This window comes from Patagioenas fasciata, chromosome 1, assembly GCF_037038585.1.
Source record: "Patagioenas fasciata isolate bPatFas1 chromosome 1, bPatFas1.hap1, whole genome shotgun sequence".
NCBI classification, from domain to species: Eukaryota; Metazoa; Chordata; class Aves; order Columbiformes; family Columbidae; genus Patagioenas; species Patagioenas fasciata.
In genome coordinates this window covers 128,368,554-128,395,248 of record NC_092520.1, presented here as the reverse complement: position 1 = coordinate 128,395,248, position 26,695 = coordinate 128,368,554, and the positions used below count along the sequence as shown (strand labels likewise).

At 47.2% G+C, this 26,695-nt stretch overlaps 1 protein-coding gene and 1 non-coding gene across 7 annotated transcripts; both read left to right on the top strand.

Moving 5' to 3' along the window:
• Positions 1–3,088: 3,088 nt before the first annotated feature.
• On the top strand, positions 3,089–26,387 carry CHD4 (chromodomain helicase DNA binding protein 4). 6 transcript variants are annotated; one of them, XM_065850767.2, is made up of 40 exons: positions 3,089–3,221; positions 4,260–4,421; positions 6,413–6,540; positions 6,740–6,931; positions 7,325–7,443; positions 7,872–8,113; positions 8,200–8,327; positions 9,676–9,811; positions 10,245–10,426; positions 10,583–10,822; positions 11,785–11,988; positions 12,096–12,301; positions 12,521–12,652; positions 12,953–13,049; positions 13,421–13,612; positions 13,700–13,900; positions 14,884–15,021; positions 17,102–17,223; positions 17,413–17,586; positions 17,911–18,052; positions 18,525–18,656; positions 18,770–18,887; positions 19,112–19,236; positions 19,521–19,758; positions 19,929–20,101; positions 20,262–20,442; positions 20,543–20,629; positions 20,801–20,886; positions 20,969–21,102; positions 21,621–21,765; positions 21,981–22,146; positions 22,539–22,648; positions 22,888–23,023; positions 23,287–23,364; positions 23,485–23,622; positions 23,719–23,827; positions 24,149–24,281; positions 25,252–25,447; positions 25,562–25,737; positions 25,813–26,387. In XM_065850767.2, exons 2-40 carry the CDS (start codon positions 4,325–4,327, stop codon positions 25,894–25,896), a joined length of 5,817 nt encoding a protein of 1,938 aa, XP_065706839.1. In that variant the 5' UTR covers positions 3,089–3,221; positions 4,260–4,324; the 3' UTR covers positions 25,897–26,387. The 6 variants fall into 6 exon arrangements, with proteins under 6 accessions (XP_065706839.1, XP_065706848.1, XP_065706831.1 ...); XM_065850776.2 differs by having other exon boundaries at positions 20,798–20,886; positions 25,835–26,387; XM_065850759.2 differs by having other exon boundaries at positions 20,798–20,886.
• LOC136097418 (small Cajal body-specific RNA 11) lies at positions 22,174–22,313 on the top strand. The gene has a single exon (XR_010650807.1). It is a non-coding gene; the product is annotated as a small Cajal body-specific RNA 11 (non-coding RNA).
• Positions 26,388–26,695: the final 308 nt, after the last annotated feature.

Sequence of the window (26,695 nt, the reverse complement as noted above, 5' to 3'; positions counted from 1 at the left end):
AGTTTGGGTTTCCCAGTGCTGCAGCACTGAAGCAAAGAGATGTTTCAGGTGTTTTCCCCAGTGTGCTGTGGGGTTGTTATAGGGGCATTGACAACCATCAGCAGGTGAGGAAGATAGTATTACACGGATCTTACTGTAATTGTTTCCCAGCCAAGTGCTATAAATTCAGAAGATTTGGTTAAACCAGGTAAGTAATTAAACCACGGAAAGTTAGGGTAACTTCCAGGTTTAAAGTAGCCAAACAACTTGAAATATATCTCATGGTGCTATCAAATGGAAACATTTAGAAGTTGCATTTTTTTTAAATCCGTTTAATCTACTTGGTCCTCACAAACACTAAAACCACCTTAATCATAATAATTTATATCCTGCATGGACTGTTTTAGACTGAAAATCAGGGTTTCTGCTAACTGAGAAACTTCAAATTACAAAGAAAAAGGGGTTGGAGGTGAGGTGGGGAACCTTGGGGGCTTTCATGATAAATACGTGTTCAGGTGTCGTACAGAGAAAGATTTCAGGGAAGCGGTGGCTCGTTGGGAAACTTGCTTCTTTAGTGACTGAGATTCTGGGGTATATGTTGCCAAACCAGTAGCAAACAGCCTTCTCCAGATCATAACCCTGCCGGCAAGAGCATTGGGGAACACCTGTAGAGACAGTCCCAGTAACTAACTCCTTTTGCAGGGTCTTCGCCTGTGTCATACCTCTCACCACAACACCAAACCACCGGGAGAAAGAGGTACACGCAGAGTCTGGTGGTCGCTGGGTGAGGCCGGGCTGCTCAGCATAGGAATTTGGCATGTATGTCTGCCTGCCAGTGTACAGAAGAGGGCATGGAAAGTCCTGCGGTGGTCTGCATGAGTTTGATGGTGGCATTATCCACCATATGTTTTTGTAGTGCTGGATATTCTGTTATGCTTGATCCATACAGAGGATGGATAGCATCTCTGGAATAGTAGCGTGGCTCTTTCCTGCTGCTTTTCCTCTGTGGAGCTGAGATAAATGATAGCAGCAGCACCATTCAGGCAAAGGTATACAGACAGGGGTAGCACATGTGCGTGTACCACAGCTGGCTGGAGGATTAGTGGGATTACTGTATGTGCAAGAAGGTGAATAACGCATCAGTGTTTTTGGGATGTACTGTCTAGTCTTTGCTGGCGAGGCGAGAAGTACATGTGCAGGAGGGGCAGTTCATGCTGTGAAATGCCTGCACACATATTGTTGCAGGACCATGCTGGAGCACACAGCACTAATGAGCCCACAGGTGAGATGGCAGAACTTGACTGTATCTCCGCAAAGAAGTGCTGGTACAAAGAGGTGGGGGGTTAGGAGCTGCACAGGCAGGCAGGGAGAGTTTGCTGGTAGTCTGAGATGGTCCAGCGTGCGGGACAGGTGATGGGATGGTGCTATGAAATATCTGTGTGCCCGGTGTACGTGTGGACTTCATTTCTGGCATGGTTCGGCAGCCAAAGCACAGATTGTATTACAGGATCAGTGACAGTCTGTTGCAGTCTATAGCAGTAAATCCTCCACTCGTGTTGTGGGATGTCTGCATCGCGCTGTAGTGGGATGGAACATGCATGGGCACCACCAAGCACGGGACAGCGGAGGTGTTTTTTCGAGAAGGAACAACTGCGGTTGTTGACAACCACATGTTTACTGAGAGAGGTGGACAGGGCTGTGCATCTTTGTTGAGATAAGCAATGAAGATGCTAAATGGGGGATAGGTGGCACTATGGGATGTGATTTTGTTTAATGGGAAATTAATGATACAGTTGCATGTGCATAATTGTGGTGTATTTATACCTATGGACTGTTCAAGTCTGTATAAAGTGATGATGAGTTTCCCAGTGGAGGGCCACAGCAGGGAGCAGCATGCGGTGCTAGATACGGGGTGAGAGAGAGGAATGGAGTACATAGAGATGCTGTGTTATCCCTGGGGTACAGGTAGTTCTGCAGGTACGAGCAGTCAGGAGAGGAGGAGGCCTAGCATTGCAGGCCCACCCGTGTGGCAGGGAGGCAACAGAAGTCACCGTGGGCTCCCACACACATGCTGGTGGTGGCTGCACTGCGGGGTGTCATGAGCTGGGGGTGGGCAGCCTTGTTGGGGCATTGGGGCCCTGTGGCCCTGTGGGCACAGCGTGCAGGATGGGGCGTCATGGGCCTCAGCCCCGTGCATGTGTGAAGGCAAAAATGTGCCACGGGGGCCATACACACCCCTCGGGGCACGGGACAGGGAAGGGGAGTGAGCAGGGCGCTCAGCTTCAGGATCGCGGGCCGACGGCGGGAGCCCAGCGCCTCCAGCCAGAGGAGGGTGGTGCCCGCTGCGGGCCGGCTGGGCCCTGTGTCAGCGGGCAGCGCGCAGGGGCCGGGCGATGCCAGAGCGCTCCGGGCTGCGTGGCTGGCCCCGTGCCCCGGGACCTTGACGGCGGCGGGCAGGGCCCCGGGGCAGCGGGCAGGTGGGGCGGACGGGACGGGGCGGGGCGGGGCGGGGCGGGAGCCAGGGTGGGCTGTGGGGGGCGGTGGCGGCGCGGCCGAGCCCCGCGGGGCGGGCGGCCGCGGGTATTATGGGATGCCTGGCTGGACGGTGGCTCCCGGCGACTATTATGGGATGCCTGCCTGGGCGGGGGGGGGTGTGACTATTATGGGATGCGCGCCCGCGGTGTGACTATTATGGGATGTTCTGGGGGTTACTACAGTGTGCCCCCCCGCCTCCCCTTCCCTTCCCCGCTCGAGGGACGTGCCTATTATGGGATGTCGGGCTGCGCTGCCCGGCGCGGGGTCCCGGGCGAGGGGGGGGGGGGGGGGAGAATGAGCGAGTATTATGGGATGCCGGAAAGAAGGGGTGCGAGCCTGGGGAGTATTATGGGATGTTTCTCGGGGGGGGGGAGTGTGTGTGTGTGTGAGGGGCTGTATTATGGGATGTTCTCGGCGGGAGGGGTTATTATTATGGGATGCCGGGCCGGGCAGTGAGTGGGAAGTTCTGAGGGGAGGGTGAGTATTATGGGATGTCTCTGGTTGGGGGGGGGGGGGGAGTTGCCGGGGAGACGGAGGCGGGGCCTGTTGCTGGGGTCCCAATGCATATTATGGGATGGAGGCGGGAACGGGGCGGGGCCTGGCCGGGTTTTTAGCCCTTTAAGAGGCGGTGCCGGGGTAGGAGCCATTTTCCCTTCAGCAGCTGCTGCAGCAGCGGTGGCGAGAGCGGAGCAAGGGTCTGGAGCCGGGTGAGGATATGGGAAGGGATGGGGGCGGGCAGGCAGGGCCTTCCGTCGCCTCTTGGGGTATCTCTGCTGGTGGGCGCCCCTCTCCGTCGGGCTCTTCGTCGACCCCCGGCCGCAGCTTCCCCCCGGGGCCGCGCCGTCCGCCTTACCCGGGCGGCCGCAGGATGTTTCTCCCCTCCCCCACTCGGCTCCGCGCCGAGAAGCGGCGGCCCCACTGGTCCCCGCAGCCCCGGCCGGCGCCTGCCGCTGGGTCCCCGCCCCGGTGTGTGTCCCTGGGGAGAGGCGGCCCCTCGCCGCATGCGAGCCGGACTTCCCCGGCCCCGCCCCGCGCCCCCGCCTGGGAGACCGTGGCCCGCCGAGACACTGCCCCCCCCCCCCGCCCCCTCCCGCCACCCCCGCCCTGCACCGCGCAGCCCCGCTCCGGGCGGGGGCGCGGGTGCGGCGGGCAGCGGAGCGGGGCTGCCGGCGCCGTCGAGCCTGCCCTTGCCTTTTGTGTGCGGCCGGCGGCGGAGGAGCGTGAGGGAGACGCCGGGCTGCCTCTCCGACCGCGGCTGTGTCAGCCCGGGGCCGGCGCGCCAAGTTTGGGCGGGCGAGTTGGGCACTGCCGGCAGCGCCAGTTCCGCCGCTGTCCGCCGTACCGGGCCCCGAGCGGGCTGCCCGCTCCCTGCTGCGGCTGGCCAGCAGCCTTCCGGCTGGCCCAAGGTCTCCTTCATAAGCATAGCTGCCTTCCTCGCCTTGCTACCTTCTCTCAGCCCAAGGTTGAAATAACCGCGGGCACCCGGCTGCGGAGGAGGGGAGAATTTTCCTGTAGGACATCTGTTTTGATGTCGTCGGAGATGAGTTGCTGACTCAGTTTAATATCTAGTGTCTTCGAAGCCTGCTTCATCACAACTCTAAGCTGGTACTTGCCAGTGTTTCTGTAAGCTCCAAATCTAGCAAAGTTGCTGCCTAAGCTTTCTCATGGATCCTCTTGGTAGCACTATTGCTTGGGAAAACTGAGTTTGGGTCTACTGTAACTTTCTGGTTTTCTTTTCAATGAAGTGCTGGCTTGACTGGCAAGAAGACGACGCCCTGTATAAGCCCAGGCCTCCCTTGGTTTGGAGGACATGGCATCGGGCATTGGATCTCCGTCGCCGTGCTCAGGGGGCAGTGATGATGATGAGATGGAGATCCTCTTGAACAACGCTATCCCCCAGCATCTAGGTATGGAGAACCTGCACAGCATGCATGTGAAATGGGGGTGATGCTGGTCTCAAGCTGAATATGTGAAATAAATGATGTGCAGGGGAATGTCAGTTTTTTACTATGAGTCATGAATGTGTTTTTGATTTTGGTGTCTAAGTCGTAGGGTTAATATGAAGTGTGAGGCTCGTGGCCTTGTGTCAGGTGGAGCCAATTTTGTTCCAAGCTGTTGCAGATTGTTGGGGCTTGTGCTTTGAGGAGGTGTTAAGGGGTGGAGGCAGAGTGTCCAGTTCTGATGAGGTACCAAAATGCCTGTGAGTTTCATATTTTGTGAATGGAGGCCGGGGGGTGGGTAGTATGTGAAAGTGCAGGGTGTCTGACTTTTTCATCTGGGAACTCAGACCGGCTGATGTCCAGAGCAAAGTGCCTTGGGCTGTTGCGTGACCCACTTTCCTTCATTACCACACCCAATTATTGAGGTTTCTTGTTCTTGGTTTTTGCTCCATGCTACTTCTTCACTTTTGCTTTTCTTGTAGTCTTTGTACCTTGCCTTTTCCCCTCATGTTTACATCCTTGTCATCAATATGAGACTTGGGTTAGAGCCCTGGGTACTCTTCTGTTTTGGGCTTTTTTATTGCTGCTGTTGATGAATTGCTCTGTGGACCTACATCTGGATGCTCTGCTTCTTTATGAAAAGGAATAATCTACATCCTGATGTACTGGACTGTAAGACAGGTTTGAGTTTTCCTATTAACTCGTGGTATGGTGTTGTAGCGTCATGTAAGAAAAATGTTGCAATTGGAAAGGGAAAATGTTGTTGTGGACTTTTCGGGGTTCTGTTTGTTTGGCATTTTTTCTTAAGCTTTGAGTCTAGGCGTTTCTGGCACCTCTGAAATCTTAGGCAGAAAGGGACTGTCAGTAAGCCTTGAAAGGGAAATCTTGATGAAGAAAGACTCTTTAAATCCCCACAAACTGGAGAGCTTTAGGTGATATGTTGAAAAGGATGGGACACCAGAGGCTCTAATTTGGAGCTTGGGGGTGAAGAAGTGCGATCTCTGGAAGACCTAATGTTGTAGGACCCTGGGAGCCAAGAGGTGTCCATTGGTTGGGAATATGGCAGTGACCAGGCACAGGAGCCCAGGTTCTGAGGGCTCGACCTCTGCCATTTCACCCCTGGCTGTGGTAGCTCCTCTGACCTGTGGCTTCCTCCATCCTGCCCAGCTCCTGTGGTCAGGAGGCCATTTTCCCTTGGAGGGAGAAGGAGTGACTCTGGCTGTGTGCGGTGGGCGGGGCGGCGGGGGAGGGTGGGTGGCCGGGCTGCGGGAGCAGCCTGCCACAAAGGGAAGGGCTGTCTGGCCGCCCCTACCCCTCGGGCGGTGGACAGGCAGGGAAGGGGGGTGCACAGATGGGAGCCTGCGTGGTGAGGAGCTGGCATGTGTTCGTCTGGCTGGGCAGCGAGCTTGCTAGCTGTTGGCGCAGAGAGAAGGGGGTTGGGGGAAGGTTGTGTCAAATCCCTAACAGAGTTGCTGAGTAACAACTTTCCTGTGGAGGAGGAAAGTAGTGGCTTACTGGCCTGTGTATGTAGGATACCCTCTCCTGCTGAAGGGGCTGGGTGGCTAGGGATTTCTTTGCTGGATGCCCAAGGACTGAAACAGTATCCTCATCAGGTTCGCAAATGTATTCACTGTTTTGTCTCCTTCAGATGTGGCCATCTATGCTAGGCTATTTCCTTTTCTTGGTGGGCTATGTCGAACATCTGGTCCCCAAGATCTGAGTGCAACTCTGCTTGGAGGAGGAACATTGTGGAAATAGGTGGTCTTGCAGGGAGACGGAAACCATGTGTGCAGTGGTAACTTATGATTACCTAGTATCTGTTGTGAACAGTAACAGAGTAAGGTGTTGCAAACAATTTTATGTTTGTAAGTATGTAACAAGATGTAGACAAGTTTAGTGGGCTATACTGTAGAGCAGGAATGGGGTTTGAATGAGACATGTCACCTCTTCCCCTCCAGAGCCTGAAGAAGAGCCTGAGGAAGAGCTGCTGTCAGAGGCTGAGACACCCAAAATCAAGAAGAAGAAGAAGCCCAAGAAACTAAAGGAACCCAAAGTGCCCAAGCTCAGCAAGCGTCAGAAGAAGGAGGTAAGGAAAAGGATTTCTAAGGTCACACACTGAAATGGGGATATATGGGATGTGAGGGTGCTTACTGTCGTTGTTGGCCTATGGCAGCAATCCTTTGTATGAACCCTCTAGAGCCTGGGGAGAGGGCGGTGGTTTATCCAGTGTTTATCCAGGGTATTTTCTCACAGTTGCCTGATCTTCTCTCTCCCTCCCTCCCCAGCTGGGGGACAGCTCTGGTGAGGGGAATGAGTTTGTGGAGGAAGAAGAGGAGGTTCTACGCTCTGACAGTGAGGGCAGCGACTACACTCCTGGAAAGAAGAAAAAGAAGAAATTAGGACCCAAGAAGGAAAAGAAAAATAAAGCCAAGCGCAAGGAAGAGGAAGAAGAGGAGGAAGAAGATGATGACTCAAAGGTGAGAAGCTATCATGTTGACTGCTTGCTTCTCATTCCCATGTATCTGATTTTGGGGATCATTGTGCTCTCCATTTCTGATGGCACATGGAGTTGGGGCTGTTCAGTCTCTTGTTCCTCCTCTAGACCTGCTTGACTTGACCACTTTTCCACCTTGCATTCTTTCCCCTCTTCTGCGTTAAACACCTAGAATGTATGTTGAAGCCAAAGACTTTTCCCACCTCCACTGATGTTCGGTTGAGGCTGTATCCTATGGCAGTGATAAGTGGACATGGGAAAAAAAAAATCCCTGGATACTGACTGACTGGATCATCGGTAGATGTGTAAAGTTCTACTCTTTCCTACAGCAGAACCAGAGTTCTTTCTCAGAGTTGCTGTGATTCTCTTTGCACAGGAGCCAAAGTCATCTGCTCAGCTCCTGGAAGACTGGGGCATGGAGGATATTGATCATATCTTCACAGAGGAGGATTACCGCACACTCACCAACTACAAAGCTTTCAGCCAGTTTGTCAGGTAAACTACAAGCCTGCACTTAGAAGGACTCTGGAGCAAAAAAGAGAGATTGGGCAAGGACTAAGTTCCTTGGTTTTGGAACCTCAGGGTACATAAGAGACACTAATGTCCTACCTAGAGCAAAAACTGAAGCAACAGTAAAATAATTGATCCATGTATTTTTTGTTGTTTTCAGTGGTCAAAATAATACAAGTCCTCAGTTGCAGTCCCCTTTCTTCCCCAGTGTATTAAATTCCATTTTGCTTTCCAAGCCCTTGAGCATTTGCATCCTCCACAGAGCGAAGGACGGGAGTGGAGAGATTCATTTGCTATTGAGATCAGAGATAAGAAAGGAATGTAGTTTGAGATAGAAGTGCTGATGGGGGTGGTGGTGGGGAGGAATAATTTCAGGGTGGTTCAATAACTTTTCCTTCCTTAACTGTACACAGGCCACTTATTGCAGCAAAGAACCCTAAAATAGCAGTGTCGAAGATGATGATGGTACTGGGAGCCAAATGGAGAGAGTTTAGCACAAATAACCCCTTCAAGGGAAGTTCAGGTGCATCTGTGGCAGCTGCTGCAGCGGCAGCTGTTGCAGTAGTGGAGAGTATGGTGACCAATGTGGATACCGTCCTGCCACAGCCCCCTGTAGATGTGCCACTCAGGAAAGCCAAGACAAAGGAGGGCAAAGGTGAGGTGAAGAATCTGACGGGGTGGTAGAGAGTGAGTGATGTCAAGGCAGTAGTCTTTCTGACTTGCAGGCTTCTCTGTTCCCAGGACCCAATGCCCGTCGGAAGCCAAAGGCCAGTCCTCGTGTTCCTGATATCAAGAAACCTAAAACAAAGAAGGTGGCACCTTTGAAAATCAAACTGGGAGGATTTGGCTCCAAGCGTAAAAGATCATCAGTAAGTGATGCTGCTTGCTTGATTTGAGGAGGAGGTGATGATGTGCTATTAGGTTGGTGCAAAAGGAATCGCAGTTTTTGCATTGTTGAAATTTGCTGTTTGATATTGAAATACATTCTGAAATGTGGTGATGTTATGCAGTGTTTTAATGCGCTTTTCTTGCTTTATTTGGTTTTGCTACTGACTTATTACTTGCTGTTTATATTTATTTTAGACTATGGAAATGTTAGACAAAAAGCAAATACGAGCAGTTTTCTTATTTGAGTTCAAAATGGGTCATAAAGCAGTGGAGACATCTCCCCACATCAACAAAGCATTTGGCCCAGGAACTGCTAACGATTGCACAGTGCAGTGGTGGTTCTAGAAGTTCTGCAAAAGACATGAGAGCATTGAAGATGAGGAGCATAGTGGTTGGTTGGTCATTGAAAGTTAACAACAACCAGTTGAGAACAATCATCAAAGCTGATCCTCTTACAACTACATAAACTTGCTGAAGAACTCAACCTCAACCATCCTACAGTTGTTTGGCATTTGAAGCAAATTGGGAAGGTGAAAAAGCGTGATAAGTGTGTGCCTCATGAGCTGACCAAAAATTAAAAAAAAATCATTGTTTCGAAGTGTTGTCTTATTCTATGCAATAGAATAACAACGAACTATTTCTGGATCGGATTGTGACATGCAACAAAAAGTGGATTTTCTATGACAACTGGTGGCAACCAGCTCAGTGGTTGGACTGCGAAGAACCTCTAAAGCACTTCCCAAAGCCAAACCTGCACCAAAAAGAGATTGTGGTCACTGTTTGGTGATCTGCTGCCAGTCTGATGTGTTTGAACTTTCTGAATCCTGGTGAAACCATTCCATGTAAGAAGTCTGCTCAGCAAATTCATGAGATGCACCAAAAACTGCACTGCCTTCAGCCAGCATTGGTCAACGGAAAGGGCCCAGTTCTTCTCCCTGACAACACCTGACTGCATGTCACAAAGCCAGTGCTTCAAAAGTTGCCTCATCTGCTGCGTTCACCAAGCATCTCAACTTTTTGCAGGGACAATGCTTCCACAGCCAGCGGGATGTGGAAAATGCTCTCCAAGAGTTTGACAAATCCTGAAGCATGGATTTTTATGCTAGAGGAATAAACAAACTCATTTCTTGTGGGCAAAAACATGTTGATTGCAATGGTTCCTATTTTGATTAATAAAGGTGTGTTAGAACCTACTTATAATGATTTAAAATTCACAGTCCAAAACTGCAATTACTTTTGCACCAACCTAATAGAAATGCTGGGGTTTGTGTCTGGTTGCTTGTCCCCAGCATGTGTGCCTGAGTAGCATAGCTTTTCTTCTTATCTCAGAGTGAAGATGATGATCTGGATGTGGAGTCAGACTTCGATGATGCCAGTATCAATAGCTACTCTGTTTCAGATGGATCTACAAGCCGAAGTAGCCGCAGTCGCAAAAAACTCAAAGCTGGGAAAAAGAAAAAGAAAGGTACCAATGGTTACTGTCAGTTGGAGACAGAAGCATAGCCAAATGTAGGAAGATTAGAGGAGTGTCTGTGCAGAATTAGAATGTTTAACAACATACTTGAGGGAGGAGAATTGTTTGTGATGGAAGAACCTGATATTATTTTTGATAAGGAAAAGTTTTTGTAAGAGTTCCCCTTAGTAGGGGAACAGAGTACTGAGTTTTCCTGACCTCAACTACACTTTTAATTTCATGTGTGGAAGGAGGCAAAATGGGCCTTGTTTTACTCCTGTTCCAGCTCTTACTCCCTGCCCTGTTTACTTATATAAGTAGAGTGAGAGTTTTGGGTTCTGCTTCTCTATATCACTATGTAGGCTGTTGGGAGAGTACCTTCCCTTGCTGTAGGAAGCCTGTACCTGTGGTTTGTACTGCTGTAACTCCTCATCACTATCTGTAGGTGAGGAGGACTCCACGGTGGCTGTGGATGGCTATGAGACTGATCACCAGGACTACTGTGAGGTGTGCCAGCAGGGGGGAGAAATTATATTGTGTGATACCTGTCCTCGTGCCTACCACATGGTTTGCCTGGACCCAGACATGGAGAAAGCCCCAGAGGGCAAATGGAGCTGCCCACACTGTGTGAGTACTGGATTTCTCCAGACTGTGCAAGAGATCATGGGGTGGGGGTGTCAAGTGAGTTGGGGCTGTTCTTTAGTGGTAATAAAATAATCACAAATATGTGATTGTTTGGTTTGGAATTTTTTTGATTCTGTTTCCGATTTCCCTTTCCTGTAGGAAAAAGAGGGCATTCAGTGGGAAGCAAAGGAGGATAACTCTGAGGGTGAGGAAATATTGGAGGATGTTGTGGGGGATGCTGAGGAAGAGGATGACCACCATATGGAGTTCTGTAGAGTCTGCAAGGATGGAGGAGAGCTGCTGTGCTGTGATGCCTGTCCTTCATCCTATCATATCCACTGTCTGAATCCCCCATTGCCAGAGATTCCCAACGGAGAGTGGCTGTGTCCTCGCTGCACTGTGAGTTTCTGCCTGTACCATTCTCATTGCTACAAGAGACAATTGATCTAATGCCTTTGGATCATCATACTTTCTTGAAAGTGCTTAGTCCTCTGAAGACTCTCTCTTCTCTCCCACTTTTGTCATAAAACATCAAGGCCTGGCTTTTTGTGGCTAGATTGTGCCTTGTCGGTTGGCTGTTGTCTCCAGACAGCAGGCAGGACAGAGTTACTGCCATTGAGTCTCATAAGGTCTGCCCATGTGCAGAGTAGTTGGGCAGTTTTGGGTCCAAGATGTCAAGGCTCAATTAATTTTCTTGGATCCTGTATGGATGTAGAAGCAGGAGAATGAGTGTGAGCCTATTCAGTGCTTAAGAAAAATACTTTAAACTGATGCTGAGCCAAACAGGTTTTTCACACAATAAGCTCTGTAATGCCAAGCCCTTTTGTAGTAGATAGTTGAGAGAAATGCGATCCTTTTCCAAGAAGTTCTTGAAATTAAGTATTATAAAGTGGTGTTAGGTGCTTTCACTAGGTGATAAGGACTGTTAATATGATGAACCAAAAAAGGTGCTTCAGGACATATCCCTGTGCTGGGATATGTTTTCTGTACAAACTTTCATTAGAGTTGTGGTTGGATAGGCTACTGGGCTTGTCAAGCCTAGCAATTTCAGTATTTCATGTAGAACTACTGAATTGGAGTGGCCCTGGGGAAACAACTAAATTGAGACACTGAATTCAGTTTAGGGTTGTCCTAAGAAAAATAAAAAAAAAAAACAATAAAAACCAAACAAACTGGAGAAAGCTCAAAGAAATGCTGGAGATAAGAGGACAAAAGCTTCCAGATCCAAAAAGCAAATACTGTCTGCATAGCAAAACTATAACTAAGGAAGGGAACTGTAACTCTGTATGTTTCTACTCCTCAGTTGCTTGTGTGTTAGAATGTGATCACTCTGATATAACAAGCTTGGTTTAACTTTTCAGTGCCCAGCTTTGAAAGGAAAAGTGCAGAAGATCTTGATCTGGAAATGGGGTCAGCCCCCAGTTGGTCCCCCACCACCACGTCCACCTGATGCAGACCCTAATGCTCCTCCGCCTAAGCCTCTGGAGGGCCGGCCTGAAAGACAGTTCTTTGTTAAATGGCAGGGCATGTCCTACTGGCACTGTTCCTGGGTGTCAGAGTTGCAGGTGAGTGGACGGCTCTAACTACATCGTAAGGGTGGATAGTTGGGGGAAAAAACATTTTAGATAGTTGGAGTGAAAACACCTACTGACTGCTTCTGTCTTGACTCCAGCTGGAGCTGCACTGCCAGGTCATGTTTCGTAACTACCAGCGCAAAAATGATATGGATGAGCCACCCTCAGGGGACTTTGGAGGGGAAGAGGAGAAAAGTCGAAAGAGAAAAAACAAGGACCCCAAATATGCTGAGATGGAGGAACGCTTCTATCGCTACGGGATCAAGCCTGAGTGGATGATGATCCACAGGATCCTTAATCATAGGTAGGGGGAGGTAGCAAAGAGGATTTCAACAAAGACCTTAAGCAGGGCTAAAGAAGAGTGAATGAGCTGAACTGCAGTATGACTGGGGGAAAGGGGAAGTTCTTTCGTTGGTATGACAAACATTGTTTTTCTGTTGCTTCATTAAGCGATCCTTCTCCCGTTTGAGTGGGTGAATACTGTAGTTTCACTGTGCTTAAGACTCACTGGTTTCTTCTGCAGTGTGGATAAAAAGGGGAATGTCCACTATTTAATTAAATGGAGGGACCTACCCTATGACCAGGCATCCTGGGAAAGTGAGGATGTGGATATCCAAGATTATGACCTCTACAAGCAAGGCTACTGGAATCATAGGTAAGAGAAGTATCTAGAGGTGGTGTTCCTTTCTCTTCTCTCAAGAGAAATACTGAACTCTGTCAACCCCTAGCACTAACTGGATTAATATATGGAGATAGCCAAAAAGCAACTTTTTGCTGCTGACTCTTTATTCCTTTGGGCAGGGACCTTGTGCTGCTGTGCCAGTTCATGAAGGTTCCAGCCCTGTTCTCTTCAACTTATCTGAGTTGGGTGATTGCCCTTGTATTCTTTGCAATAGTTTTCCCTTGATCTGTTACAGAAGCCATTAAACTTGCATAATCTTCTGTCTCTGCATAGGGAGCTGATGAGAGGTGAAGAGGGCAGGCCTGGTAAGAAGTTAAAGAAAGTGAAGATGCGGAAACTGGAAAGGCCCCCTGAGACTCCCACAGTAGATGTAAGTTACTGTTTATTGCTTAGGAGCCATCTGATATAGCTTCTTATTTTGGGGAGGGAGGCAGGAAGCTCAAGAGCATATGGTTTTGAGTTCTTTCCTGGCCCAAAGAATTAATGGGTTATAGAGCATGCAGACAAAGGCTCACCTTTTCCATTGGGTGAGACACTGGCTGGCTCTTGGTGAAAGGGTTTTCAAAAAAAAAAAAAGCAAACTTTTTGGTTGATACCTTTGGCCATTTGGGAGTTTTGTCTGGTGCTAGTCTGGTTGAGAAGTCTCATCTGCACTAGGGAATATATGGGTGACTGGAAAAGGAGTCTTGGTAGCTGTCTAGCTAAGTTAAAGGATGTCAATTCTCTTACTTTCTGCTGTAGCCAACAGTGAAATATGACCGGCAACCAGAGTACCTCGATGTAACGGGAGGGACCTTACATCCCTACCAGCTGGAAGGACTGAACTGGCTGCGCTTCTCTTGGGCCCAGGGCACAGATACAATCTTGGCCGATGAGATGGGTCTGGGAAAGACTGTGCAGACAGCTGTGTTCCTGTATTCCTTATACAAAGAGGTGAGAGCTGGGAGATCACTACCCAGGGAGATTCTGCCTGTGTTAATGGTTGCACTCATCTAGTGTTTTTACTGACTCTATTCATAGGGCCACTCAAAAGGTCCCTTCTTGGTGAGTGCCCCACTGTCCACAATCATCAACTGGGAACGAGAATTTGAGATGTGGGCCCCAGATATGTATGTAGTGACCTATGTCGGGGACAAAGACAGCCGGGCCATCATCCGTGAGAATGAATTCACTTTTGAGGATAATGCCATACGTGGAGGCAAAAAAGCATCCAGAATGAAGGTACAGAACTCTGCTGTAACACTAGCCTGAACTGAGAGATGCACTAGACTGGCTTTCAGCAGCTGAGATTCACATGCTCTGATGTCTCTGGAAACTGATTATACCTGTAGTTTTCAAGGAGAAATAACTACAAATTGGTGACTAGTGGGCGTTTAGACTCCTGCTCTAGACTGTTTAAACACTCCTACCAGTCTGAACTAATTCAGTACTGGAAAATGAGTTGGAAAATGAGTTGGCTGAGGTAATAGTGACCCTAGGCAAGTCCTTCTCTCTCTCCTACTTAATCTGTGAAGTTATGCATCATTTCGACAGATCTAAGTCAATCTCTGAGTTGCCATTCTATGAAAAAACACAAATGTACAAAAAAGTATGAACATTTTAATCTGTCTGAGGAGCTGACTGACAGTGAGGCCATACCGAGACATCTGAGGAATGGCATTCTGTGTCCAGACAGGAAGGAAGAACCTGATCCTTGGTGGCTAGTTTTTATAGGACTTCAGTCTTCCTAGTAAAAGCAAGATGAGAGCTAAAGCTTTTTGTGTGACAGAGAAACAGGACTCCTTTGCTTCCCTTGAAATTGAACTGCATTAAATGCTAACAGTAATTTAAAGTTCCACGATAAACTACTTAACTTTTTAAGTCTTAGCTTTTTGATGAGCAACTCCTCCAAATCTAATTTCTGTAACATGCCTCTATTCACTGATTATTTGTTTAACTTCTCTGTTATAATTTGACAACTGTCCATAAGTAGCAGGTACTGAGGGAGCTGAGGAGACTTACATGTGTTACGAAAAGAATAATGGGAAATTAAAAAGATAGAATGGTTTGGGTTGTATTTTGAATCTTATGACAAGAATCTGTGGATGTAAAAAGTTTTTGTGCTGTTTGACCAGGCAGGGCTCATCAGAATAACTTAGAGAAACGCTGCATCTACTTTGTCATGGGGCATTCCCTGATGCCATTGCCATGTTTGTCCTTTGCAGAAGGAGGCTGCTGTGAAGTTCCATGTGCTTCTCACTTCCTATGAACTGATCACAATTGACATGGCCATACTGGGCTCTATTGACTGGGCCTGTCTCATTGTGGATGAAGCTCACAGACTGAAGAACAACCAGTCTAAGGTATAGGGAAACATAGGCTGTTTATTGGCGTGGTGCACATTCTGGGGGGAAGGGGCAGTGGGTGTTCAAAAGATTAGGTATCTCCTCCTAAGCACAAAAGTTTCTTAGTCATTTGTTCGATAGTAAATATGATGTGTTACTAGAAAAAAAAAAATCAACATCCTTCCTTTGGAAGTTGATTATCATTGACAACAACTTCATATATCACTAGTTAAAACAGCTTTTTTTCTGGATGAGTAGGCAATTAGTGTACACTAGTAAACAGAAAAACCTGGATGTCATTGCTGCTCTCAAATACAAACTGGCTTGTCTGAAAGCAGATAATATATCTGTACCACCTCTCTTCTGGAAAGGCTTACCATACTGAGCATAAAAAAAAAGTGTCATGAGCACGGTTATCCTGCTTCCAGAGTAGGCTTGGTCTCTGCATTCACTTAGCTTTGTAGCAGAATTAATTGGGTGTTATAGAAATGGGAGAGGTGGGCAGAGGTGTTAAAGAATGGTTGGGTAGATGCTGAAAGCTATATAGCTGCTTTCATATGAGGCTGCACCTTAACTAAGCTTGTTTGAATTCAATAGACTTGACTGTACTTTCTTAATTCAGCCCCTCCCTAAGTCCTTGTACCTTAATTCTGGTATTGATTTGTCTATCTTCAGCTGGGTTGTAGTGCTCAGTATGCTAAAAACAATTGTTATTGGACATACAGTTCTATAGGGCTTTGGAGACTGTGTAAGACAAAATTGCCTCTTTATTTCTCTTTTTTTAATTGTTGTTTAAATTGCTCTGGATCTTGGTGTGAGGTCTTTCCGAGACATCACAGCTATTCTTGCAGTCCAATTTCTGGATCTATTTTTTATTATAGGCACTAAGACTGGATGCCATTCTATGCTTATCATTGAAATTATTGGAAGTAGTAATGAATGCTTACTAGTGATATTCATTAATTGAAAGAGGATGTAAAGGCTCAAGGTTACATTATGACTAATAGTTAGAATTGGTTATCCACTAAGACCATTAAATCTACTGTTTCCTAAAGCAGTTTCTTGGCCCATAAGGACAGCTTCAGGTGTTTGCAAGACAGGCCAAACACTCTTGGCAGATTGCAGTTATCTACCAAAGTTTTGCAGGTATAATCAGTAACTTCCATATTTTATTCTAAAATGAGAGTGTTTTTTGACTATAACTATGTAGAAAGATAAACCCTCATGGAGGCAACTAGAAGGATCATTCTGGTGTGATAACCAAAACATAAGTGATAGTGGGCTTCTCTTCTTTCTGTTTGTGGAGTTTTGTGTTTGCCATCTACAAGCTACTTTCATTAAGCCTGACCTTGTATTATGCGAAGTGTAAAATAAGCAAAGAAGTGGCCAAGCTCATATATGAATTACTGCTTTATTGTCAATTTGTGCTGCTGAACATGATACACTTGTGCTTTTCAGTTCAGTGCTTCAGCTGCTCACTACTTACATCTGGGATTATTTCATTGCAACCAGCACAAATTACCTTCAAGATGTGCTGGCAAACCCTTAGTTCTTTTTCTCCTCTGCTTGTTCAGAGCTCTGGAATATTGCCAGGATTGATATGAATAGGAAGAGTGACTTAGCTATTTCTAGAATTCTCAAGCCAGTGTAGTTGTAAGAATCTGGGACACTAATTTAGCAAGAAAAAAATACATAGTATGGCAGTCTGGAAATGACTGGTCGTTTGAAAGGGCTTGTAACTTACCAGAGCAAAGGAAACCTACCAGCACCTGATGGCTTGTAGGATTTGCTGTAGTCACCTTTTAGCTGTACAGAACAATGATCCAAATGAGATCAGTCTCATGACCCTGACTGGAATGTGAACTACTTGGAGCTCTTGTCCAAACAGCTGATGTCCTCCAAATTGAACCACAGCTTGATGTCAGCTTTTTTTATTTAGAATATTTATTTTGTAGGCCTATGACTTAATAAATCTTTGACATGTTTGTGTGTTTCGTTTTGTGTGTGGTTTTTGTTGGTTGGTTGGGGTTTTTTTGTGGTGGTGTTGGTTGGTTTGAGATTTTTCCCCACCATTTCTTCTCTGCTCTCTACTTCCCAGTTCTTCCGGGTGCTGAACGGTTACTCCCTCCAGCACAAACTGCTGCTTACAGGAACTCCCCTGCAGAACAACCTGGAAGAACTGTTCCACCTGCTGAACTTCCTGACACCAGAGAGATTCCAGTATGTCTTGCAGCACAAGTCAGCCTATCTGTCTTGTTGTTTTTATTCTCTTCCTTGGTGGTTGTTGTGGGGTTTTTTGGTGTGGTGTTTTGTTTGTTTGTTTGTTTTTTGTTTGTGTTTTGGTTTTGTGTGTGTTGTGGTTTTTTTTTCTCTCTTTGTGTCTCTTTCTGAGTGCCTGTTTCTTTGCAGTAACTTGGAGGGCTTCCTAGAAGAGTTTGCAGATATTGCCAAGGAAGACCAGATCAAGAAGCTGCATGACATGCTGGGCCCACACATGCTGAGGCGTCTCAAAGCTGATGTTTTCAAGAATATGCCGTCAAAGACTGAACTCATTGTCAGAGTGGAGCTGAGCCCCATGCAGAAGTGAGTGTGGTGATGAAGAGAGCACCTGCTGTTGAACTACTCTTGCTCTGTTCTGCTGTTTCCAAGAGGATGCTGAAACAGCCTCATCCTCACTATAGGGCTTTCTATGCAGTGGATAGGAGGAAGATCTCTTGCTGCCACTATAGCAGGGGGAGGACTAATCCTGTGCTCTGATCTAAGGGATAGAGAGGTGGTGAATGTCACTGGCAGAGCCTAGGTGGCTGGCAGGTAATGCCAGGACTTGTGCAGAGTTTAGCAAGGGAGTATGTTAGTCATTCTCATGAAGAGTGTCTAAGTTGTCTTTTTTTTTTTTTCCCTTTTCAGGAAATATTATAAATACATTTTGACAAGAAACTTTGAGGCACTGAACGCACGGGGTGGTGGTAACCAAGTCTCCTTGCTCAATGTTGTTATGGATCTGAAGAAGTGCTGTAACCACCCCTACCTCTTCCCTGTGGCTGCTATGGTATGTCTAATCACTTATCCTATGTATGCCAATTGCCTGCTGGCTGTTATCAGGGAGCTGGTTAGCTCCCTAATGAAGGATGGAGGGAGTTCCCCTTCCTCTCTTTCTGCTTCTGTTTTTCTATCCTGTCATTGTGTAGACCCAAAATGCTGGAAGGCTTTTCTCTTCCAGTAACTTTGTATGACAGGTAGAATCTATCTTGTGATTCATGCAAGACAGTGAAGACAATAAGAGTAATGGACTTCAGTCAGTAAGAAAGAGGAGGGCATCTAGGAGTCAAATTGCAAGAAAAGAGGCACAGGGTGGCACTGATGTTTCTCATAAGTAGTGCTACATGTTGTGGTTGTGCCATGCTGAATGACCAGAAATGAGTCAGCATCTGATGAACGCAGCCAGGCGCTAAGACCAAGCTGCATCCCTTCAAGCTGTTTTCTTCCTCTTCCCCTTACTCCTTTTCTCTTTTCCTTCTCAGGAAGCTCCAAAAATGCCAAATGGCATGTATGATGGTAGTGCTCTTATTCGAGCCTCTGGAAAACTGTTGCTGCTGCAGAAGATGTTGAAGAACCTTAAGGAAGGAGGTCACAGGGTGCTCATATTCTCTCAGGTATATGGGGAAAAAAAGTTAAGGCTGGAGATTCCTTCTCTGAGAAAGCAGGCTGTTGATCCAGTATCCTCTTGCCTTTCACTCTTCTGTGGTGGTGTTTTTCTGATGTGTAGATGACTAAAATGTTGGACCTTCTAGAAGACTTTTTGGAACATGAAGGGTACAAATATGAGCGGATTGATGGAGGAATCACAGGGAACATGCGTCAGGAGGCTATTGATCGTTTCAATGGTACGGAGTTTCTGACTTTCTCTGCAAAAGGAAAACTGTTGCCTAGTATGTGCCAGTGGTCAACATGGTATTATTGTGGCCCAAGTCTTCCATTGCTCTCCTGGAATCTTAAATTAGGAGTGATTTTCTGCCCCTGCCACCCCAAGTTATGTGGATCAGATACAAATCCTTGTTTGAGTAATGCACTCTCCCTTGTTTACTTTTATTCTCTCCTTTTATTGAAGCTCCTGGTGCTCAGCAGTTCTGCTTTCTGCTTTCTACTCGAGCTGGGGGTCTTGGTATTAACTTGGCCACAGCAGATACTGTGATTATCTATGATTCAGACTGGAACCCCCACAATGACATCCAGGTGAGTCTGAATGAGACCACTCACTATGGAGTAATCCTGAGGAAGCAGAGAAACAAAATGATCAGGAGGAGTGAGGGACTGTGACACTTTTCCTCTAGAAATATACAAAATTAGAGCAATGAGGATGGGTAGAGTGGGAAATGAAAGGGTTCTTCTAGGGCCCAGCCTTCACTAATATTAAGAGCCAACATGAAGGCAACTGGGGAACTTGTTGGAGGTAGGTGGGGTGTATCAGACTATGGCTTGTATAGCTCTGAACTGTTCTGAGCACATCTCTTTTCTAGGCCTTCAGTCGTGCACACAGAATTGGACAGAACAAGAAAGTGATGATATACCGCTTTGTGACAAGGGCCTCAGTGGAGGAGCGTATCACTCAGGTGGCCAAGAAGAAAATGATGCTAACTCATCTGGTAGTGAGACCAGGGTTGGGCTCCAAAACAGGCTCCATGTCCAAACAGGAACTTGATGACATTCTCAAATTTGGCACTGAAGAGCTCTTCAAGGATGAGGCTACTGAGGGGGGTGAGTGCCTGAGAGTAGAGCTGAAGGAGGTGGGGAGGTCTGGCTCCTTATTTAGTGAGCAACTGTAGGCACAGTGCTGGTTATAGCCCTTCAGAGAGGTCTAGGGTGGCATTCCTTTTCCCTCATCCCTTGAGATCCACATGGGAGCTGTGTCTGTTCTTTTCCCTCAGGGGATAACAAGGAAGGTGAGGACAGCAGTGTCATCCACTATGATGACAAAGCAATTGAGCGTCTCTTGGATCGGAACCAGGATGAAACAGAAGATACAGAACTTCAGGGCATGAATGAGTATCTCAGCTCTTTCAAAGTGGCCCAGTATGTGGTTCGTGAAGAGGAGATGGGGGTGAGTATGAGGTGGACGTCAGCTAGTATCTTCTGCTGAGTGATGTAGGATCAATTAAGCAAATTGGGCTCTGATGCTTTTAAGGGCAAACAGGCATATATCTACTTAGACAGGTTGGGATTTGGAGTGTAGGGCTCTAAATTTATTACCTCTCTGGCAGGAGGAAGAGGAGGTTGAACGAGAGATCATTAAGCAGGAGGAGTCAGTGGATCCTGATTACTGGGAGAAACTGCTGCGTCACCATTATGAACAGCAACAGGAGGATCTGGCCAGGAATCTGGGCAAGGGCAAACGTATTCGCAAGCAAGTTAACTACAATGATGGCTCACAGGAGGACAGAGGTACAAATCCGTAGGAATATGAGGGAGAAATGGGTGAAAGTATATGTTGCTGGGAAGTAACGGAGTAGCGTCTCAGGCTCACGTGCTGTTTTTCTTTCAGACTGGCAGGATGACCAGTCAGATAATCAGTCAGACTATTCAGTTGCTTCTGAAGAAGGAGACGAGGACTTCGATGAGAGGTCTGAAGGTAAGTTCTGGTGAAGCCAGAGTTCTTGGGTCACTTACTCAGAGTGTGGGAACAGCTGGATCTTGATTTGGGTCGTTTATACACTTTGGTGCTGTTCTGCAAGGGAAATATTCACACAACAATATGCTGTGCATTGTCTCTTCTCCTTAGCTGCATTTCTCTCTTCAGCAGCTCGTCGGCCTAGCCGCAAAGGCCTGAGAAACGATAAGGATAAGCCTCTGCCTCCCTTACTTGCCCGTGTGGGAGGGAACATTGAGGTAAGTAGTACCAGGGTAAGTGTTTGCATCCTAGCTGCTTCTGTATGGCCCTTGCCATATCTGTCTGTCTTCTCCATTCTAGGTCTTGGGTTTCAATGCCCGCCAGCGGAAAGCCTTCCTCAATGCTATCATGCGCTATGGAATGCCACCTCAGGATGCCTTCACCACTCAGTGGCTTGTTCGGGACCTCCGTGGCAAGTCAGAGAAAGAGTTCAAGTGAGTCTGCAGTAGGCAGGGATGTGGAAGGTTGGCAACATCTGATCCCTTTGGGGAAGAAAGGGAATTGAGCCTTTTTTTGGTATTTCCTTAGCAACGATGTAATTTCCTTAATGTGTTAGTTTATTCTTTGTGGAGGAATGAAGTATAAGCTGGGGAGAGACTAAGAGGTTGTTCCTAGTCCTCTTCCTTGGACTCAACTTTTGCCAGTCATCAAAGCAAATGCTTTTAGAGGAGTAGCATGGCCACACGAGCATGTAATGAATGTTCGCCCTGAGTCTTTTTTGGCTTTATGGTTGTTTCTGGCTCAAGATTCTGAGTCAGCTGTGTGTCCTTTATGCATGTAGTAATTCTGTTGGGAAATTCTGCCTTGAAAGGAGGTTGGAACCCCAGAACTTGTGTTACTACAGGTTAGGAGTCTTGGGGTGATTTTCCTTATATGTTGGAAGGGATCTGATAATGTCTGTCTCTAGCTAATGTGGTTTATAGTCTAATTGCTTGTCTCTTAACTGCTCCAGGGCCTATGTCTCCTTGTTCATGCGTCATTTATGTGAACCTGGAGCTGATGGTGCAGAGACCTTTGCAGATGGGGTCCCACGGGAAGGTCTTTCTCGACAGCATGTCCTTACTCGCATTGGGGTCATGTCTCTTATACGCAAAAAGGTAGGTACCTAACAGACCAGTGGATCCTTCACTCTCTATACAACTTGTCACTGAGGTCCTGAGCTAGTGAGTTACATCTCCTTTCACACCTATTTTAGTTGTATGCCAAGTAGTCTTTCACACCTATTTTAGTTGTATGCCAAGTAGTCTGTCACTTCGGGTTTGAGAATGAGCTTTGTATGACTGCCAACAATATGTCTTTCTATCTCATGCAGGTGCAGGAATTTGAGCATGTGAATGGCCGTTGGAGTATGCCAGAACTGGCAGAGATAGAGGAGAACAAGAAACTTTCACAGCCAAGCTCACCCTCTCCCAAAACTCCAACTCCTTCAACACCAGGGGATACGCAACCAAATACACCTGCCCCTGTCCCTCCAGCTGGTGAGAGCTCCTCTCTTGCACAGTCCTGTGTCCTGACCCCATCCTGGCTGTTCCCCTCACCAGACCTGTGGTGGTGGGGCTTGGGGGTGGACACAGATCAACTTACCTCTCATGTTAGGAGGGTTGCCGAAGACATGTGTGAGCCCTTAAAGGCAAGAGAGGACACTAACTTTCCTTGGATAATCTGACATCAGTAAAAAGAGAAGCCCTGCATTTGTACTGAATGGGAAAGGGAAGGGGGGGTTGTCATCTTGAGTGGTGTTGGTCCTATTTTGATGGGCCTAATCTCTGGCAGCAAAGGGATGTGAGCTTAGTAACAGTGAGGGGAAGACCTTACTGATTGGCTTATCTTCTTTTGTCTGCTGTGCTGCTCTGTGGTGGGTAATACACAGAAGAAGGAGTAAAAGTAGAAGAAGGAGGCAGTGCAAAGGAGCAAGGAGAGTCATCTGAGCCTGAGAAAGAACTTAGTGCCTCTGCTACTGAATCAGAGGTCCCTATGGAGGTGAGTGCTGGGTTGCTTGTTTGCCTTGTGCAATTGCAAATGTCTCTGCTTCTGCCCCCTCTTCTGTGTTGTTCAGCTGCTGAGACAGAGGTGTGTTTTTGGAATTATATTTAAAGATAATTCTCAGGTCCTCAGAACTGGCCTGACAGTTTTGTGCATCTTTGCTTTCCTAACTGCTGTGACTGTCTTCTGTTTCCATGCACTCCTTCACCTCGCTTCTCATTGATTTCTGTCCTCAGCAATGTGTCCAGCCTGTGGAGACACCACCACAGGAAGCAAAATCCCCGGTGAACCCCACAGAAGCGGATGAAAAAAAAGTAGAGGAACCAGAGGTGAAGGAAAGACCAGATGAGCCAATGGAAGTAGAAAGCAAAGGTATCTCTAGGGACACTGTAAATACCTTAAGCAGCAATTACACCCTCCCCTTCCTCCTCAAGTACTATTTTTCCTAAAGTTGTATCTTGTTTGCTTCAGTACTTCATAGTAAAGAAACGGGTGTAATTGTAGGTAATTAGTGGGGCTTTTCTCCAGGACTTTGAACAAGGAGTTAGGGAACAGTAGTAGGTTTCACAGGCTGAAGAACAAAACCTTGGGCTTGCATGTTGCCCTACATCTCATGTTCCCCTTCTCTCCTGCAGCTGATGTGGAGAAAGTGGAAGACAGAGCACCTATTGAGAATCCCCCTGAACCTCCTATAATCACTCTGGATGAGAAAGGTGAGTCATGAGATCATAGTTCTATTCTCTTCCTTAACTCCTCTCCTGCAAGGATTCCTTGTGGGTCCAACTTGCTGTGGTATCTGCCATGTTCTTTCTAATAATTTCCTGTGTATACAGATGAGAAAAAGGATGATGATAAGAGAGATGTGGTGATGCTGCAGAATGGAGAGATGCTGAAAGAGTCAGTAGATGAAAGGCACAAGAAGGGAGTAAAGCAGCGCTTCATGTTCAACATAGCAGATGGTGGCTTCACTGGTATGAGAAATCTTTATATGTTTGAACTTGTTTATATGCCCCTGCTTGTGTTTGTGAAATAACTTTAAACTCTTCTGGTGTCTCTTGCCTTTCCAGAACTACACTCCCTGTGGCAGAACGAAGAGCGAGCTGCAACTGTCACAAAGAAGACCTATGAGATCTGGCATCGGCGTCATGACTACTGGCTCCTTGCTGGAATTATCAAGTATCCTTACTCTGCCAGTTCTCTCCCCATGTACATAAGCTGTCACTGTGAAGGTGACTGTTCTGGGTCTGACTGGAGAACATTAAGTGAGAGAGTGCTTTATCTTCTTTCACAAGAGTGAAAGGGATGGTGGGAGGAGGTATTTCCTGCCAGCATAGTTAAGACTTAGCAGGACATAGTTCTCATTCCTCTTCCTTGGCTCCTTTTCCTCCCCTTTCTGCACCCCCTTTCCCCACCCCCTCTTGAGAACTGCATCTGCCTGGGCTGTGTATTCCCTTGTTCTCACATTGCCTTTGTTTGCCTGAGCTCATCCCATCTCAGTCATGGCTATGCCCGTTGGCAGGATATTCAGAATGATCCACGTTACGCCATCCTCAATGAACCCTTCAAGGGTGAGATGAACAGGGGTAACTTCCTGGAAATAAAGAATAAGTTCTTGGCAAGGAGATTTAAGGTAAGGATTTATCTTCAGTGTAATAAAGATCTCTCAGCCAGCTGGACCCCTAAGAACAAGAGCTTGCTGTTCTGAGTTTCTGCTAAGAAAGTGAAGCCTTCTGCAGTGCCTTTCTTTTTAGGGGGAACGAGAGGTGAGGGAATAAGCAATATCTCTCAGGATCATGCACTAGCTCCATGATAGGAGCTCCCTTTACTCTAGAACTGGTATTTGGGAGCTTCATTCAGTGCTCTCCAACTGTTTACTGAAAACGGGTATGCAGGAGGCTTATGGCTCCAGTGGCTGTTTCCATCATAGCTTCTGCTTGGTGTGCAACAGCCCACTCAGTGTGCCTAAGCAGAATGTAGAACCACCATATGAATTGGTGAAAGGATTTCCTTCAGTCTCTACTGCAGCCTATTTGGGAGTGTCTGTAGCTTAGTTCTGGGAGTGATTTAAGACCAGCTCAAATAAAGGCCATGTAGTTCTCAGCCTTGGGGCAAAATGTTAATTCGGAGTAGTCTGTCCAATCAGTTCTGCACTAACAGCATTCAAATTGATTTCTCCAAATGTCCCTGCGTGCTTAACAGTTTTTAGACTCTTTCTATGAGCATGGGATACTTCTCACTTGGATTCAAAGAGAAAGCTCTATTCCCTTTGCTCCATAAAGAAAGTTAAATAGCAATCAACTTGGTCTTTAAAAAGAATCTGAGGAGGAATGAGAATCCTGCAGAATTTATAGCAGTCTTCTATTAAACTAGATGTAGCCTAGTTTTTTTTCTATACCTGGCCTAGCCTAATGGAGTCCTTAGTTGTTTGAGGCTCTTTAGGCTTTATTCAACATAAACAGAAGCTGGTGGAAGGAGGTTTAGCTGCAGGATCTCACCTTATGAGATAGTGGAGAACTGGATCAGGAGAGACTGGGGGTGCAAACACGCCGCTTTTTGGGCAACTGCTAAGAGTTTTTTCTCATTACTGCCACATCTTGCAGCTCCTGGAGCAAGCGCTGGTGATTGAGGAGCAGTTGCGGCGAGCTGCCTATCTGAACATGTCAGAAGACCCATCTCATCCATCTATGGCTCTGAACACACGTTTCGCAGAGGTGGAATGCCTGGCTGAGAGCCACCAGCACCTCTCCAAGGAGTCAATGGCTGGGAATAAACCAGCCAACGCAGTGCTGCACAAAGGTAATGCAGTATGTTAAATAGGCTGGGATAGGTGTTCAGCATCGCTGTCCTCTCTGGTCTTTTCCCTGTGGGGCGTCCCTTTTCCCTCTGAACAGATGTCCCTTTTGCTTCCAGTTCTGAAGCAGCTGGAGGAGCTGTTGAGTGACATGAAGGCAGATGTGACTCGTCTGCCTGCCACCATTGCCCGTATCCCCCCTGTGGCAGTGCGCCTCCAGATGTCCGAGCGCAACATCCTCAGTCGGCTGGCTAACCGCAGTAGTGAGCCCCCTCCACCACCCCCTCCCCAGCAAGTGCGTACCCTCTCAGGGGGGAGTGGGGACTGCATGGGGAAAGCTGAGGCCCATTGACCAGCCATTGAGTCTCAGATCATCTTCTCTCACCCCACAGGTGGCCCAGCAGCAGTGAGTCACTGGCCCAGTGCTGTTGACCTTTCAGCCAAGCTGAAGTGACCCCTCCCCCACCCCACACCCCTTCACACTCTACCCCTCTGCCTGACATTCCTGACTGGGTGCTGTTTCCCTCCATGGAAGCTGCTGCGCAGGTCTCAGGGAGGAGAAGAATCTCCTGCCTCCGCAGCCAGCCCGTTGGAGCAAGGAGTGTGCTTAGGAGAGAGGGGGATGTATGATGGACTCTGTACATAGTGACTGGAGGCCACAGCGCCATGTCTGTTACACGGAGAACCTGGCTGCGTTGCTCGCTGCCTCAGCCTGGAATTCCAGTTTTTGTTTTTAATTTTATTTTGAGTTTGTTTACTAAGAAGAGTGCACAGGTGAGACCAAGCAACAGCCAGGACAGAGACAAAGCTACCTCCATCAAGATCCTTTTTAATACAAAAACTGACTGGACTTGTCCACTAATAAGCAGCTTGAAGACAAAAACAAACAGGAAAAAACAGAGAAAAACCTTGGTAAACTGAGAAATAAAGTTTCCTTGTATTTTATTTTGTTTCCTCTATTTAACAGAAGAGGGGTGGGGTAAGTACTTCTCCTTGTGTGAAAGTGACCAATCACCTTTCACAGAATCACAGACTGTTAGGGACCTCGAAAGATCATCTACTCCAGTCCCCCCCATGAAGCAGGAACACCTAGCTAAGGTTACACAGGAATGTGTCGAGGTGGATTTTGAATGTCTCCAGCAAAGGAGACTCTACAACCCCCCTGGGCAGCCTCTTGCAGTGCTCCGTCCCCTTCACTGTGGAGAAGTTTCTTCTCAAATTTAAGTGTAGCCTCTTGTGTTCCAGTTTGAACC

What these genes read in the sequence shown, in the direction of transcription:
- CHD4 (XM_071814474.1), top strand. Translation starts at nt 4,325, where the DNA reads ATGGCATCGGGCATTGGATCTCCGTCGCCGTGCTCAGGGGGCAGTGAT. An exon ending in GCTTTCAGCCAGTTTGTCAG is followed by an intron (nt 7,444 to 7,871) that starts GTAAACTACAAG and finishes AACTGTACACAG; the next exon opens with GCCACTTATTGCAGCAAAGA. An exon ending in AATGGAGCTGCCCACACTGT is followed by an intron (nt 10,427 to 10,582) that starts GTGAGTACTGGA and finishes CCTTTCCTGTAG; the next exon opens with GAAAAAGAGGGCATTCAGTG.